General features: G+C 35.0%; 1 protein-coding gene across 1 annotated transcript in view; it reads left to right on the forward strand.

The window, feature by feature from the left end:
* The window catches only part of LOC149078731 (uncharacterized), a 146,881-nt gene that overhangs the window by 126,146 nt on the left and 4,263 nt on the right, over window positions 1–16,472 (forward strand). Inside the window, exons 47-53 of the mRNA XM_089240455.1 lie at window positions 4,078–4,183; window positions 5,062–5,210; window positions 7,321–7,447; window positions 10,447–10,598; window positions 10,746–10,854; window positions 14,169–14,290; window positions 16,155–16,260. Of these exons, the coding sequence (XP_089096581.1) occupies window positions 4,078–4,183; window positions 5,062–5,210; window positions 7,321–7,447; window positions 10,447–10,598; window positions 10,746–10,854; window positions 14,169–14,290; window positions 16,155–16,260 (871 nt within the window). The remainder of the gene's footprint in view (window positions 1–4,077; window positions 4,184–5,061; window positions 5,211–7,320; window positions 7,448–10,446; window positions 10,599–10,745; window positions 10,855–14,168; window positions 14,291–16,154; window positions 16,261–16,472) is intronic.

Genomic DNA, 16,472 nt, shown 5'->3' on the forward strand with positions numbered 1-16,472 from the left:
GCTCCCCCATGGAAATTATATGCCTCAAAGGGCTCCGCGAGTCAAAAAAGGTCGAGATTTACTGTATTAGAAGTAAAGAATATATATATAATATAATAATATATATATTATAGCTGAGCGTCCACCTGTGACTGGCTCGAACATCCCCAAGTGAAGATACACATATAGTACAAAAAAAACCGGAATAATAACAATAATATGTTCTTTTCTTTCTATGGGAAATTCTGAATTTAGTTGAAAAAGGAATACGCAAAAATTTCAAATTTTTAAATTTTCAATATAACATATTACTTTGTTTTTTTGTAATTTACCTTTAGTTTCCTTTAGCCTGTTCAATAAAAAGACGATATTTTTATATGTTTATTTTCTATACGAATTTAGCGATTATTTAAATTTTTCACGACAGAAAAATTTTGTCTACTTAAATTTGACGATGCACTTACTCTCTTTGCTACTGTGAGAGTACAGGCATCTTATCACAAAGGATATAATGAACTCTGATTAAATGAATTTTTCCAAACAAAGTCCGGAATAACTCCTATAATTAACTCCCATTTCACGAATTCTGGAACTATATCGCAACTCCTATTAAACAAATCTTGACTCTCGGTTGCTCAGCGGAAAAAAAGTGCGTCTGTTCCCTTCAAACGTCGTGGTCAGAATGAAGCTGAAGATCTACCTGTAAGACTAATGCAGCGTCCTGATTGGATGCTTGCAAAATTTATTGGAAATTATTTGGTATTCAAAAATCCAAGTGTGCTCCACGGTCAGCTTGATAAATGGTTAAATATCTTTTCCTAGGACGACACACATCGGTGTCGATAATGCATTAGGAGTTCGTATACTTTTCGTGTATTTGCGTTATTCGTTTGGTGACTTCTTCATATTCTTGGAAAAAGTTGGCATCTACTCTTCTATGTATAATAAGTTACCGAAAATCAGAATAGGGATGATTCTGTATCAGCGAGATTGATGAATAATGATGATGAAGGCACGCTTGAGTATTTCGCAAACGGTTTTTTGTAAACAATTAATGGATATTTCCCGTTTTTCTCATAAAACGAGCCATTTTTTGTAAATTTTTCAACATATATTTCAAGTATTTTTTCATTTTTTAATGAGAATTTATGTTACTATAGTAAATGATAATTTTTCATAATTAATATACCTTGTATTTCAGCTAGTAAATTAACGACATGCTATGCAGTAGAATGTGAGTTGAAAATTGATGTTTTCACGTAAATTATTTTTTGGACTAGTCTTAAGTCATTAGATTAAAAAAATAATTCTTAAAGTAGTTTTGGATTTCCGGGAACACAACTAAGAACTTTGTCAAGGGTATAGTTCCAAGTCTGACAGATGTAAGCTCACTCATTGATTACACTGAACAATAAATTTTTGCAAAGTTTCCCCGTCCGAACCAAAAATCGCAATTTAGCTATATTTCTTATGTAATTCGGTGTCCTGTGTGAACACGATTTTACGATTAAAAAAAAGCTGGATTGGCTACAATTTTTTCGGAAATCGTATTTTATACACATATAAAATTCAATACATTGCATTGAAACGCAACATAAGTATGTATATTGAAAACAAATTAAATGTACAAAAAAAAACAACAACACAATGCATAGAAACTAGACCAATATATACAGTGTTCTGTAAGCTCTAATTCGGCGCTCGTCTTATTAACCGTTCGTCGTAGATGTATGGTTCCACTTTTAAAAATGCTCAAAATGTGTTCAAGAATCATCCTGTATCAGTTTCAAGAGTAAAAATTGCGTCTCAAAATAAAAAAGTCTAAATTTTTATACGGACACCTTGGCATATAAAATTCAGAAAGTTGTAGCCGTGTCTCTTCTGAGCCCAACAATAAAAATCCAGTGTTTTTAACTGCAACATTCTCCGAGATATTTGAAAAATTGGAAATTGGAGCAAAGTTAGGAAAGGGCACCATAAACTAACGGGTAACCCTTCTTTTCCCTCATTGATACTATTCTTTCCAACTTTTCTCCACTTTTGAATTAAAATATCTCGGCGAATACTGCAGTTTGGAACTGAACATGAATGCTGCCTATGGAATTTGTTTTGTTGGGCGCAGAAAAAACAAGGCATTAACTTTTTAATCGTAAGTTTGTGGATAGGGGGACCGTATAAAAATTTAGATCTCCTTATTTTTTGAAACACTAGTTTCACTCTCAAAACTTGTATAGGGTAATTCTTGGACACATTTTGAACATTTTTAAATAACATACTTCTACAACGAACGAGAGAAAGACCGAATTAGGACTTACAGAGCACCCTGTGTAGAGGCGCAACATTATAAAACAACACATAAAAACACAATTCAAGTACATAGAAACGCACGCATAATAGTTCATTAATCGGTGTCTAAAGGCCGCTACACACTACTCTGACGTTACTTGGTACCACGTCACGTCAGAGTAGTGTGTAGCGGCTTTTTCACGTATTTCCTTTTGCATTGCGCCTTCACAGAGAATATAAGGAGCACATCTCTTACAATAGTCCAACAGTAGTCAGCAAGCATAGAGTTTGACAATTTTCCTTGCAAATTTTTCAGCATATAAAAATGCTCGTAGAGCACTATTTTAACATTAAAATTACATGCTGATGGCATTAACATGGTAATACTGTATCTCGAAAACAAAAGCCGATAAAACTTTTCCATGGTGTTCGTGCTCACACCAAAATGCATGTCACATCCATGTCGGACGCAATTTCATTGTTATGCGTTGTTATATACAAAATATCCGGGATGGAAAATTTATATTTTTGTGGTGCATGAAATTTCACCGAAATATCAAAGGTTGAAATTTTTTTTGAAGTTCCGAAATTGTTTTGAGACGTAAAAAAGTGGCAGAAATCAATTATTTCACCACCGATATCTATGCAAATGTTCATTCAATTATAAAGTTTTAAATGTCTTCGATACGTGAGAGAGGCACAAATTTTTCTATTTGGATTTTCTTTTTCTTTTTTTTGGGATTGGGCACAGTTAACAGTTAAAATATGTATGTATTGTCGAGTGGAAGTCACTTGAGTCCAGGTTAGAAATTTTGTCAATTTAAACATTTAAGTCGCTGTGGAAAACAGTAAAAAGTATTTCAAAGATTTCTAACTCCCACAGTTGGTTTACTGATGGTTCCATAACCGACGTTCATATCATGAAATAATTTTGTAAATTCTAATTAACTGAATTAGTGTTTGTCAAAACATTCCAGTGGACTTGTGACTTTTGCTTGAACGTCGACTAAAAACACTTTGATATATGTACAGGTTGAGCAAAAAGTCCTAGCCACATTTTAAAAATCAGTTAAAAGTACCAGTTTACATAAAAAGGTACACACACACAGTTAGCTCTAAAATACTTACCATGACCTAGGGTTTTTGTTTTATTTTGTTGATAAATTCAAAAAGGAGTTCAAAATTGCATTCACAGATGGCGTTGTATAACAAAAAACTCGGCATACATGAAATACAACATAAACTGTGCATAATTAATAACGTTTAGGACAATTTGCGTTATATAAAACTACCATATTTCAACACGAACACATTTGTCGCTGGAGCTGCATCTAATTCAATGAAGAGGGGGAATCTTATACCGGGATTACACTATAAAAGTTTAATAAAGTTTCTTTTATAAAACTTGAAAAATGCCACCAATAAGCGCATTAGTTACATCGGAGCGAATTTTTATTGATACGATTATTGGTTGTTTTTCCTAAGTTTTATAAAAGGACTTTTATCCAACTTTTAATATGGTCCACGGGCCGTGAGTTAAAAAAAAAAGACTCTTGTTATACAACGATATTTTTCAGTCTCGTTTAGAAATGTCTATACTCTAATATTAAACTGTTACCCTTAATTTAACGATAATCCCACTACAACGATATTTTTTCTTAGTCCGAAAAGTATCGTTACATCGAGATTTTTCACTGTATTATAAATATATATATATATATATATATATATATATATATATATATAATACATACAATATATTCAACAAGCTAAAAGAAGAATGTCATCTCTTTTTTCTCTTTTTTTTTGCAGTGAAACCTTGTACAAAAGATGATGTTGACAAATTTATAGAAGAGTTGAAGAATTGTACATATGACAAATTAACAACGAATAGTGACTCGTGTAAAACTTGGAATGAGTAAGAGACTTCATTTGCATTGCAATAAGTTTTTTTTTTCCCCTACGTTTTACATTTTAGAACCGAAAATCCATTATGACTGGAGTGACCGTGAAACATTTCTTAGGACATTCTCATATTTTCCCGTGTTCCTAGTCGTCCTGACTCATTTGTAAAAAAAAATGGTTCGGTTTTTTTCCAGTATTTTCAACGAAGCAAACTTGAATTTTTATTCCTTACTGAAGGCAAGAATTAAAATTATTTTCCCAACTTATATGAGTTATGTTACGATAATTATTACAATCTCATATGTTTGTCATGATGAACGTGTTTTTTTTTTTTGGTGCAATCTATGTTAATTCACTGCTGTTTCCCGTAGCCTTTCATTTTTCACTACTGGCAATTTTTCGATGACTTTATCAGTAATTGGCAAATTTTGCTTTCCTTTGACCGTATTTTGGTGACAACTGGTGATCCCGTGTATTTTTCTGGTTATAGGATCTTAATTGTCCGAATTTTTTCCAGAAAAATATGGTCAGCCTAATTAGGACCAGATTTCATTACGATTGAACCGGACCATCTTCTAGTCAGTTTTTGCCAATTATCACTAATTTTCATAAACGTTCACTAAATACGTATTTATGACAAATTATTTTCCACTACGTTCTTCCAGAAGAACTTGAAATTTGAGAGTGACGTACCTTTCAACAAATCGAGATATCTGACTACCCAAATTATATGCATGTTATGACTAAGTATGAAAACTGATTTGTGTGCACAGTTGGTCCTATTTAAAAATATATATAATTCACTATTGATGATATATAGTTTCAAATTTAATTTATGATTAAGATTTGATCTTCGAGAGCTAAAATAATAAATTTTTGAATGACTTTCAGATGCAGAAAACTGTTAACTGATTGCCTACTGGAGCATGGACATAGTTATTGTAAGCCGAACAACATTGACATTTTTAAACTTGTTCAAGATGTTACTTTGGCGATAGCTCACCAGATTGAAGAAAACACCGATGAGATAAGAAAATCATGTGAGAATGAATTTTTCTTTTATTTCCCTTTTTGCAATATAAAGAACACTGGTTTCCAACTGCCGGTCCACAGAATTTTTCGAACAATTCATATAGATGTTATATTATTTTACATGTATATCAAGTAAAATACCGTTGGAGAAATTTGCATAAGAGTACACTGTCGGGTTAGAGCAGCGGTTCTCAACCTGTTTTGACTCGGGGAGCCCTTTCTGGTGTATAATTTCTGTGCAGGGGCCCCGTAGGACTATTTTTCATTCATTCATCAAAGTTACTGATTTGTTATTATTATTCAAAAATACATATAATTATTTTTTCCGAATTTACTGTTGTTTTTTTTTTGTTTTTTTTTTGTAATTTCTGGAGCTGCCGCGGAGCCCCTGAGGAGTTCACATGGAGCCCCAAGGGCTTCGTGGAGCTCCGGTTGAGAACCGCTGGGTTAGATTAAGCATATATTATATATTTGATTATTTTATTTACTTATTTTATTTATTTTTTGCTGTTTTGCAACACGGTAAGTAAAGGTGACTATACCTATCTAAAATGAACGCGAATGTTTGAACTGTATCAAAACTCGACTATTGATAAAACCCTCGATGCCCTCAAATTATTAGATGAAATACGATTTTGTCATGTTAGTACTATGTAATTTTTCAACGAAGGTATCTCAGTTTTTGTGTAATTTAGAAGAATGATGAAAGCCTTCAAGGTTTATGCTATTTAGAAGAACATTTTCTACCAAACACTATGGGGTGGGGGGACTAGAATTCAACTTTATCTTACGGTGCTCTTATCTACTAGGAAATTAGAAGAACAATACATAGGTGGCTAAGAGTTACACCACACAACTGTGATGTGCGTTCTATCATTCAAAAATGAAGTGAAATATGGAAGTGAAGATAGCAAAGGCCTATTTGAGCCTATAAAAGGAAGCAGCAATTCGTTTGAAATTCTCCAAAAGGAATGTTAACCCTTTGTTCTCAAGAGGATTTTTCGGGCACGTTATTGGTATTTCATAGTTTTTACTTTCTAGCTGCTCCATGCAATCGTCATTATTAGACCCTAGATGTTAGCTTTTAGGATTTATAGGCTATCAGCTATTGTGATCTGCACCTATCCACAGAAAATCACAGAAATTAGCATCTAGGGGCCTTCCTGTAATCGTAACGGGCTGTTATATGAACGAAGTGCCTTTTATTCTTTTTTCCTGATGTCGATTCTACTTCGACATAGGAATGCAAAGGGGTTATATGCACTGAACGGGATCGTACATCAACAGTCAGATCTAACTCACGTAATAGCTCATATACTGGCATTTTTGTCACCAGAGGAGAGAGTGATATCATTTCAGAGAAGTCACCATCTGGTGGCACAATTGTAGGTGTATGCGAACTTTTATTCGAGTTGGGCCCGACCGTCCATGTACAGTCCCTTCGAGTGCATGTTTGTTGCAAGAAATGAGTATCATTGCTTTTGTAGTGTCGTTGGTCTAGCGCACTCGCCTGCTTTGCGAAAGGACGTGGGCTCAATTTCACATAGAGGCAGTTGAATTTTCTTTCCCGAATTCATCTTCCCATCAGCCAGGTGGTAAAACATTTGAACAACAGCTGTTTCACCAAGGACGCCGGAACATATATGCTCATATTGCTAAAGCAACACCAATCATCCAATCATCATTCAAATATTGCTCATCCTCCCTAAGTTCAGGCGAGTGGAGATTTACCAAAAACGGGACAGTTGAATGTGTGACGTATGGTCTTCATACATATCCAAGTGAACATTATGTTCATTACTCGAGCAATACCAAACATTTTTGACTTCCGGCGTCCCTGTGTTTCGCTCTAAGTGTGATGCCTTAGAAATCTTGAAAAATAAGCAGGATATAGAGCAGCGATTGGCTATAACGATATCACTGACGTCGCATTTTTTTCCCCTCAAAGATGACGGATGAGTCATTCGGATATTTGAAGAAGTTCTAGGTAAAACTAGAACAACTTAAATTTATTATCTCCTGCAGAACGGATTAGTTTTCCCCAACAAACAGTAACTTAAGGATTTCATATAAAATCTGCATCATGTACTTATTTATTTTTATTGTCTTTCTTTCCAGTCGATGTTGTGAAAAGAGCCAAACAATGTTTCGTATCTTCAATGAAGAAACTGGCTGAGTGTGACGAAGGTATGAAAGACACCTTATTTGAATTTCTCGTCGAAGGTGATTTGCCTACTGCTAAAAAGTATGTATCGTTCAATTTATTAGCCTTTAATTAATATTGATACACATTTTGTATCTCGTACTCGTGGTTGTTCAAGCATTTCATTCATATTTTCGACGAGATCTGCCGTCAGGGCTATTACAACGGCTTACGAAAGGCCTGGCGGTCTAAAGCGTGGCAAGAATCTGGCCACGCGTGATAGATAAATTCTGTGAATAAATGACAAGTAAGATGCTGAAGACAACATGTTAATAATGATGTAATTAATGCTTTATGAATATGATAATGCAGATAAAAATAATAATGGTCAATTATACTCTACTTGAGGTTAGATAACCCTTTTTCAGACCCAGTGTCCATCTCAATGGACATAACCTTCAAATACCCACAGCAAATTTGTTCATCCTGTCATAAAAAGGTAGTAAAACTTCTTGCTTCCACAGCATTTTAATTATATCTTCATTGAAAACCGATTCTATGGCAAAGAATTTAAAAAAAAGTATGATTGGAAAATTAGCAAGACATTTCAGCGGATATGTGTAATGTACAGGGTGCGCCAAAAGTCCATGGCTTATTTTAAAAAATCAATATAAAATCAACAAACTGACATCTTACAGTGATGTTTGCAGTGTAATGGTCGAGCATTATTTCTCGGGTGTTAAAAGAAGTTGCAAAAAGTTTCTTTTTACCTCAAAACATGTAAACAACAAAAGTAAAATTTTGACAAACAGTAACAATTCGCATTTGAATTATGACTCGCTTTTCACTAAGCACTGTTACACTTTGACGAATATACCATTTGTAGGCCAGCCAAGTGGTATCTTAAATTTGCTTTATTTCAGGCTTAATTCAGGCATTTGCTAACATGATCTGCAGTATCGATTATACGTAATAAAGTATCGATTCTTCTCATGATTCATCTCAAATATATTAATTTTAGCTAATTATAAACGGTAGAGTGTGATCTATGCATGAAATTTTGAACTTTGTTTCATTTTCTAGAAAAAAAATCTGTAGCAATATGTTAATTTCAATGCCCTCTCCTAAACTAGTTGATTTTATATAAATATATAAATTATGGAATGTGTCACTGATTTCGTGCACAACTTGTATAACCAATCGGATGCACCAAATATTGACACGTTAAAAAGTGGTGTCACCGAACAGAAATTTCATATCAATAAACTCATGGCCCACGCATTTTCGATCCCTATAAACTATTCTTGGAGGGACCCTTCCAATTATAAGCCTTCCTTTATAAGTTAGTGCGAGGAAAAAAAACCAGTAAGATTCGTGCCGGGCTCCCAGGCCAGAGGTCGATCAGCTCCCCCACCCCCGTATGGACGAAGCTATATTGACAACATCATGGGCCCCCTCCAATGGATCCCATTCAGTTCTCTTATAACTGATACTAATTGCTATGAAAGGTCATGAAGCTCCTCGAGCATCAAAAGGCCCAGCCCCCAGGCCACGTCCTAGTGAATCCATGCTTTGACAGGGCTCTTATATGAAAGGTCATGAAGCCCGCAATCAGACACGACTATTTTTCAATTTACATTGCGGTTACTAGTATATTTTACAGTATTTTACCCTTTGAAATCGAAAACAACATTTCACGAGTTTTGCAACCATCGAGACCCAATGTCCATCTCAATGGACTTTAACATTACGACGCTCGTTTTTCACTAACTGAATGAACAGTTTCACTAACTGTTCATTCGAAATTGATGAAATTTGGTACTTGGCATTTTTTGAGATACTCAATCCAAATATGGAAGAAAAAATGGCGTTACCATTGAACTTTCAAAAGTTGGATCTAGTCCTTAGAAAAAATTACCTTAATACACTTATTGGAAGATCTTAAACGAAGAAGAATGCTACTCTTTTCTTTTTCCCTTTTTAGAATAAATAGAACCCAAGATATCGCCATCGTTCGGTTAAAAGTTGTGCGTACTGTACATTTACATCTGGATGCTGTAATTGGGATGTAGAGGGTATCTCCGAGGGGAGGAAGGACTGCCAGGATTGATCTTTCTTTACTCCTGACTCTTGTGATCATGGGATGCTGGCTAGGAATTTTTGGTCTTGGTTCTGAAGCGGTATATTCGGAGTCGCTGGAATCGTCAGTCCTGTTAATTTCACCTAAAAGAAAACAATGGAATCGTCCAACGTGACGTAGCCAATCTGCATCTCGTTCTTGGTGGACTGACTATACATGTCGTATTTGCGATGTTTCTTTTGCAAAAGGTGGTTTCTTGGGAAACAAAAAAGCAATATCTGTTGAAACGAAATCCATTAGAGAGCCCGGTTCATCAATACTTACATGCGTGAACAAATTATCGCATCTTGCATTACCTGTATAACCATCTTAATGGGGAATCGTTCTTAGATGAGACATACATTCTTAGGACACTCCCCCCCCCTCCCCCGATTTTCACTATTACTCAGCTGAAGACATATTAGCGAAAGTTGCTAAATACTCATGAAAATGATGTTGAATACTAACGCGCGGCACGTGGAATTTACTGTCCACCTTTCCATTTCTGACAATCAGAAACAACAAGAACTTTTTGATAACGTTCTTCTTGTTTTCAGATGGATTTGATTAACCCTTTGCGGTCCTGCGTCGAGGCGGAATCGATATCAGGAAAACACAGTGTGGAAGTATTTAAAATAAACAGTATTTCAAGTGTACTTGAAAAGTACTTAAAAAAATACTTCGTTGTTATAACGGCCCCTTACGATTATAGGAAGACACCTAGTTGTAAGCGTTTACGTTTGTTTTGGGTAGTTTGTAAATACAAAACTACCTTATAAAACACGAAAGCTAACATCTAGAAGCTTTCCTGCAATTGTAATTGCTGGGAGCCACTAGAAAATACGAACTATAAAGTACAAATAAAGTACTGAAAATACCTCTGTACCACAAAGGGTTAAGTGGATTCAATTACTGTAATATGTTCAGATATCGTTGTAAAATAATACAAGATATTCGCGATTGTTTTTTTGTTTTTTTTCAGACCAACTTCTGCTAATACAGGGTGTGTTCGCAATGCATTCCATCAATGTGATTTCGTCAGCAAATTTCTTATGCAACATCTGATGTTTGCTTTCTATGACACATGTTTCGATTTATTTGATCATGTGAATGAGACTATTTGTCCAAAGGATGGTACGTACGAAAGCCTTCGTTTAGTCACGTCGTAAATTCCATACAGTGTCCAATAAGTCCTTATACAGTTAATACAGTTCTTAAAATTTAAAGGTTTTTTTCTGTTTAATTCATAATAATGAAGTTGTGATTTTGTTTTTGTCATAGTTTATGATATTACGTGCAAGGATTTCACCATGGACAAATGGAAGGAATCTATCGAGAAATGTGGAGCAGAGGCATTACCACGAAACCGAGTAAAAACGGTGTTTTCAAGGTAATTACAATATATTATGTAATATTCAGCTTCCCCCTCCCTCTTGTATTCACTTATGACATGGTGCTTGACTAGAACGTATCTCTGCAGGTGCGAAGAAATAGTTTCAGGATGTACGAGCTCAAAAATATTCCATTTTTATGTATCGGCTATCTAGACGGGTGTAAAAATGTAGATTTGAGGCACGCCAAGGACTAGAGTGCTCGGGTCTACGTTCACTGTGTGATGCGATGTGATCTATTAAAAACAAGGCTTGGAAGAAGAATTAAAACATCTTCCTAGATAATAACATGTCAGTACATATATGTTACGGTAAAGGCCCGAAGAGTGGTAAAACATAGGTTTTAACCTTGAACCAAGGCGAGTTGGTAAAAGACCGAAATACGCTGGTAAATGCTTTGATTTCGGACTTTTACCAAGTCGAAACTGTTTTTTGACAAATCAAATAACCGTCATGAAATTTTTAGTTTCCGACTTCATTAATTATTAATAATTATTGATTATTTAAAATAAATTGATAATTAAATTGAATTAGTTATCCACCATGAACATATGAGTTTCTGATGCTAAGTAAGGGATAATTCTCATGAATTCATAAATTAATTGATTTAAAGTTCAAATTGTTCAGAGATAAATAATTAATCAATTGACTTCGAACACTAGAAGCCTGTTTTCAATGAATCAATTGACCATCATGAGAATATATCAGTTCCCGATGCTTATCAATTAATAATCATATTATAAATAACTGTAATTTACAGTAAATTTTGATTAATTTTTTTGTTTCAATTATTATTAATTAATAATCAACAAAGAATTAATCAACCAACATGAATTTATAATTTCCTGGTTCTTAATTAGCGTCATAACTAATAAATATATAGTGATTAATTAATTTATTATTTATTAATTATAATTATTTATTAATTACTAACTGACAGGAACTAACAAGTTTATTATGATAAATTGATTCATTAAAATTGGGTATAAGTCCAAATGAAGTTGAATTGGTATAAAACCAAAATGAAGGCATTTACAAGCGTATTTCGGGCTTTTACTAACTCATCTTGGTAAAACCTAAGTATACTCTCTTGGGGTTTTTTTTTTTTACCGTAATATATATATATAGGCAGAAAAACAAAAGAAAACTTCTTATAGTTATTATAATAACCGATACGACAATTGCCAATTTTTTTACTTACTCATCGAATGTTATTTTTCATCCAATATAGTGACCAACAAAGGCCATTCAACCCAATTCATCGTCCGAACTCAATTCCGTCCATACCATTTTTTTTTTCTAAAAAATTACAAAAACCGTGTTTTTCGTTTGCCAAAATTGTGTTCGACCTTGACCCCTGATATTGGAAAATTCGATATATAGGTTTTGTGCATGTAATGAATGATTTGAATTTAATTGCTTCTTAACCTGATGCATTTCCATTGCAACTGTTTAAATTATAAAAAGAAAATAAAGAATATTAAAATTTTTTATTCTTTTAAAATATTGCGTTCTCTCGAAAAAAATATTTTTCCTATTCATCCGTGAAAATTTCTGTTTTTCGAGAAACAAGGGGGTCGTTATAACGAATTTCGATTAAATATCTAAAATGTGGAAACAAAAAAATGAATCCAATTTCCACAAAAAGCCTAAAAGCTATCAGAAAAATATAATACACTGTCCATAGAAACTACGATTGTCTTCATCTTGTTTTTCATAACAACAAACATTCCTCGTTATAGGGTAATATGTGAAGGATGAAAAATAGAATGGGATTTTAATCTGAACAAAAGTTCGTACCATAAACCGTTCCGAAAACAGCACCCGTACATGTTAGTGCTGAAATAAAGGCCGTTTCAAGAGGAGTTTTACTGTATTTTAACTCACTTAAATGGCAAATTATCTCTAAGAATTTTTAAATACTGTACTACTGATAGGACATTGTATATCATTCTCTGCAATGAAAGTCTAACTCGAAAGATAAAACAAAATTGCTTATAAAAATTCATTGGAATCTCCTGATCACGAAATTTTGGAGAAAAAAAAAACTACTTAATCGGCTGAGACTTCATTAACCACTTGCCTGATGGGTTTTTAATTTATTTCTGCACAGAAAATTTCAGGTTTTTTTTTTTTCATTGTATTCGTATGTCTATGGCTATTAATAACGTACAAGTATAGAAAATTGTACTTAATTTTTTAATTAAAAATCTTAAAATTTTGAGATTCACTTAGTACCTTTTTTTTTCAAATTAATTTTTTTTTTTTTTGAAAAGCTCTTGCTTGCGTTTTTTTTTGCTTATAATTGAATAATATAGTTTTAGATAGACTATGTATCTGAACTAGATTATGTGCCTATGTAATTAGGGGTCATTCAAGTATTAAGTCAGCATCGAGGGGGGTGGGAGGGGGGTTTCGGATTTGCTGACTTTTGATGACAAGGGGGGGAAGGGGGGTTTGAAGGTTCCTTACGTCATCAACCACCCCTTTTTGAAGATATGAAATATTCTAAGGTGCTGACGGAATTTTGCTGACGGGGGGGGGGCAGTGTTTTGCTGACTTTTGCTGACAAGGGGGGGGGGTCAAAAACTGTTGAAAATCTGCTTACGTAATACTTGAATGGCCCCTTAGGTTACAAGATTATGCAGGGTGGCTAGTAATGAAGGCACGTGCCTCCCAGGAGAATTTCTAGACATGAGTTTGATGCGAAGGTTTTGAACAACTAGCTGTTGCGAATATGAATTTTCGGAAAGAGAGAAAATTCAACTGCCTTTGCGGGGAATCGAACCCACGTCCTTTAGCTTTCCGGGTGAACGCACTAGACTACAAAGGCAACGAATCTCTCAATCTTCATTTGGAGCTCGCGTGCACTGAAAGGGGCCGTACATGAACAGCCGGACCTGACTCGGGGCCTTGAAAGTGAAATGGACTTGTGTCCGGAAAGTAAATATTAAAAATAAAATTTCAATACACAAAATTAACTAATTAATTAGAATAAAAAAATAACAAATATCATATTTGTGAAAATTGACTAGTGGTATTCTTGGAATGAAATTCTGTTTCGAACCCCCCCCGAGAACATTCGACCACGAGTCGCCTCTGAGATTATGTATCTATGTATCATTATATTACTTTTACATGAAGTCATAGCGTTTAGGTAAGCTGAGTGTTTACTTTTTTGTAAGCACCCTCTAGAAACAAAGATTACGATGTACGTAATGTCAATTTCGGGAAAAAACGGTTGCCCATGACTGACACGGGCAAGTGGTTAAGAAATGTTAAGGCCATTTTTTTTTTCCTGGTGGTTTTTCAGATTCATGTACGAGATGAATAAATGCCTGAAGCACGTGGAGCACAGGATTTGCTTCCGTAATGACCGCAAGAATTTCTTGGAGGCGTTCGAAATACTTTTCGACGAAATTAGGAACAAAACAGGTAAATACGCATTTTTTTTTCGGATTCTCTGGAACCATTTCATTTTCATTTCATACCGTGCACCGCCCAGGCTCTATCGACAATTGTCAATTTCATCCGTTCCCTCGGATGAAGGGCTGGACGGTGTTGTCGGGTGCTTTATATAATATGCATGTATAAATGTATTGAATGCATAACAATAAGACACATTAAAAAAAAGTTACAAAATTTAAAAGTTACAAGTAGTAAATATTCAGCATATTCATCAGTCACAAGTCTATGACTTTGTAGCTCTAGTGAACCCTTTGTTGTTCACCGTGCCTAGGTCAGGTCTTACTTCTCGGCTTGGTGGTTCGTGTGGTGAGCCCAGATGTTTTGGCACATCTCGCCTCTCGGTTTGGCGGTTCCAGTGAACCCTCTACCGTGGCCAGGCCCTGGTCCATGTCTACTTTTCCAGGCTTGTTGGCTCGGGTGAGCTCTTCCACCCTAAGTGGCCAACCCAGGTGCTGGGCCACATATCCCCCATCGGCTTGGCGACTCCAGTGAGCCTTTTACCGTGGCCTGGGCCCCGTCCACGCTTCTCGGCTTGATTCTCACGATCCGTGAAAAGTTTAGATTTCAGTTGAAAGTTATGATTTTTACTGAAAGAACCCCCTACTTACCTCCTTCTCTTAAACAGATCACGGATGGGTTGTAAACCTAAAGGGAATTTTGTTTCTGTGTAATACTTGTTACATTGCTGCCATCTGTATTTCGAACTATGAATAGAGTGTAATATTCGTACCGTTGTAGATACGAACTGCTCTCTGTGGTGATACTTTTTAACGGGATATCGGCTCGCATTCGTGCCTTGAAGTTGGGAACCACAAAAAACCAACTTCAGTCGACCTCCACTGCGGTAGAATTCGAACCCGAGTCTTCGCGATGCGAGTTCGTCACTATGACCACTCGACAACCACAGCAGCACTGCCTACACATCACCAAGAAAACCAAACAATGACACCGGTTGTGAAAAATGTGCATCTCAACTTCATCTTATTCTCTGCTTTGAGGTAGGGATAAGTTTAATTTGTCGAAGTCAGGTGACAGCATTTTTCGAGCGCTAAACATGCATTAAATTTGACACCATTAAATACATTAGGATCCATGCATATATATATTGCGGTACATAGGTAAATTGGTTATTATGCATACTTAGTAATCGTCTTGGTGAGTTTGATAAATTTATCATCACTTTTACCGGCGAATATGTATAATATCCAAGCGTCGTTGGTAAATTTGGCAGATACTAAAAAAATACTATCATTTTTACCGGTGCGATTATGCATGAAACCAAGTGCCTCGGCTGTAAATTTGATGAATACATGAAAAGTATCGCCTTTATCTATGATTATGCATAATACCCTACTGTAATTGGTGAATTTGATAAATATGAAAACAATGCCAAATGAGTCAAGCATGGGTGATGAATATAGTCAGACCTCGATATAATGATAACAAATTTTGCCATCGTCACCTGATATATGATACAATACATGTATGAATTATCATGTAAAGTACGATTGTTATCATGTTTACCAAGATTACGACGCGACCCCTGAGTATCATGCATAATCACCGTAGAAAGTGATGATTTTTCTAGTAATTATCAAATTTGCCAACGACATCGTTTTTACGGCTAATCGCCAGTAAAAGTGATTAATTTAAGGAAATTTATGAAACTTACCAAAATGCTCAGTGATTGTGCATAATTATCCGTTTATTATGCATAATAACCGGATTTATCGCATTTACCGTAACGTATACATGTGATGTAATTTTAGAGCGATCATTCATTTCTAAACATTTTCTATAAAAGTTTTCTTTTTTGCTATTTATTTCCAAGTTCCGAAAGGCAGAGACTTTGACAATGTGTTGACCGTGGAAAACTTTCAGGAGTGCTTGGATAACTTCTTTGTGTTGGATACTACATTGCCCTGGACACCGACATCGTACGTATGCTGTATATATATTGGAATCAGTTTCATATTGTTCTAAATTTACAACTACATGAATAAAATTCTGAGATTTGCATGATTGAGTGAGATATATTATATACAGTGTGTATATATACGGCGTCAAGAGCCATATCCTCACACACCCATTCCATTACCTTTTGAACCGTTGATCATAGAAACACACTTTCAATGTAAAAAAGTATTCA

The sequence above is a fragment of the Pholcus phalangioides genome, unplaced genomic scaffold, assembly GCF_987345545.1.
Source record: "Pholcus phalangioides strain wild (caught in Gottingen) unplaced genomic scaffold, Ppha-v1.0 ptg000013l_1, whole genome shotgun sequence".
Taxonomy (NCBI): Eukaryota; Metazoa; Arthropoda; class Arachnida; order Araneae; family Pholcidae; genus Pholcus; species Pholcus phalangioides.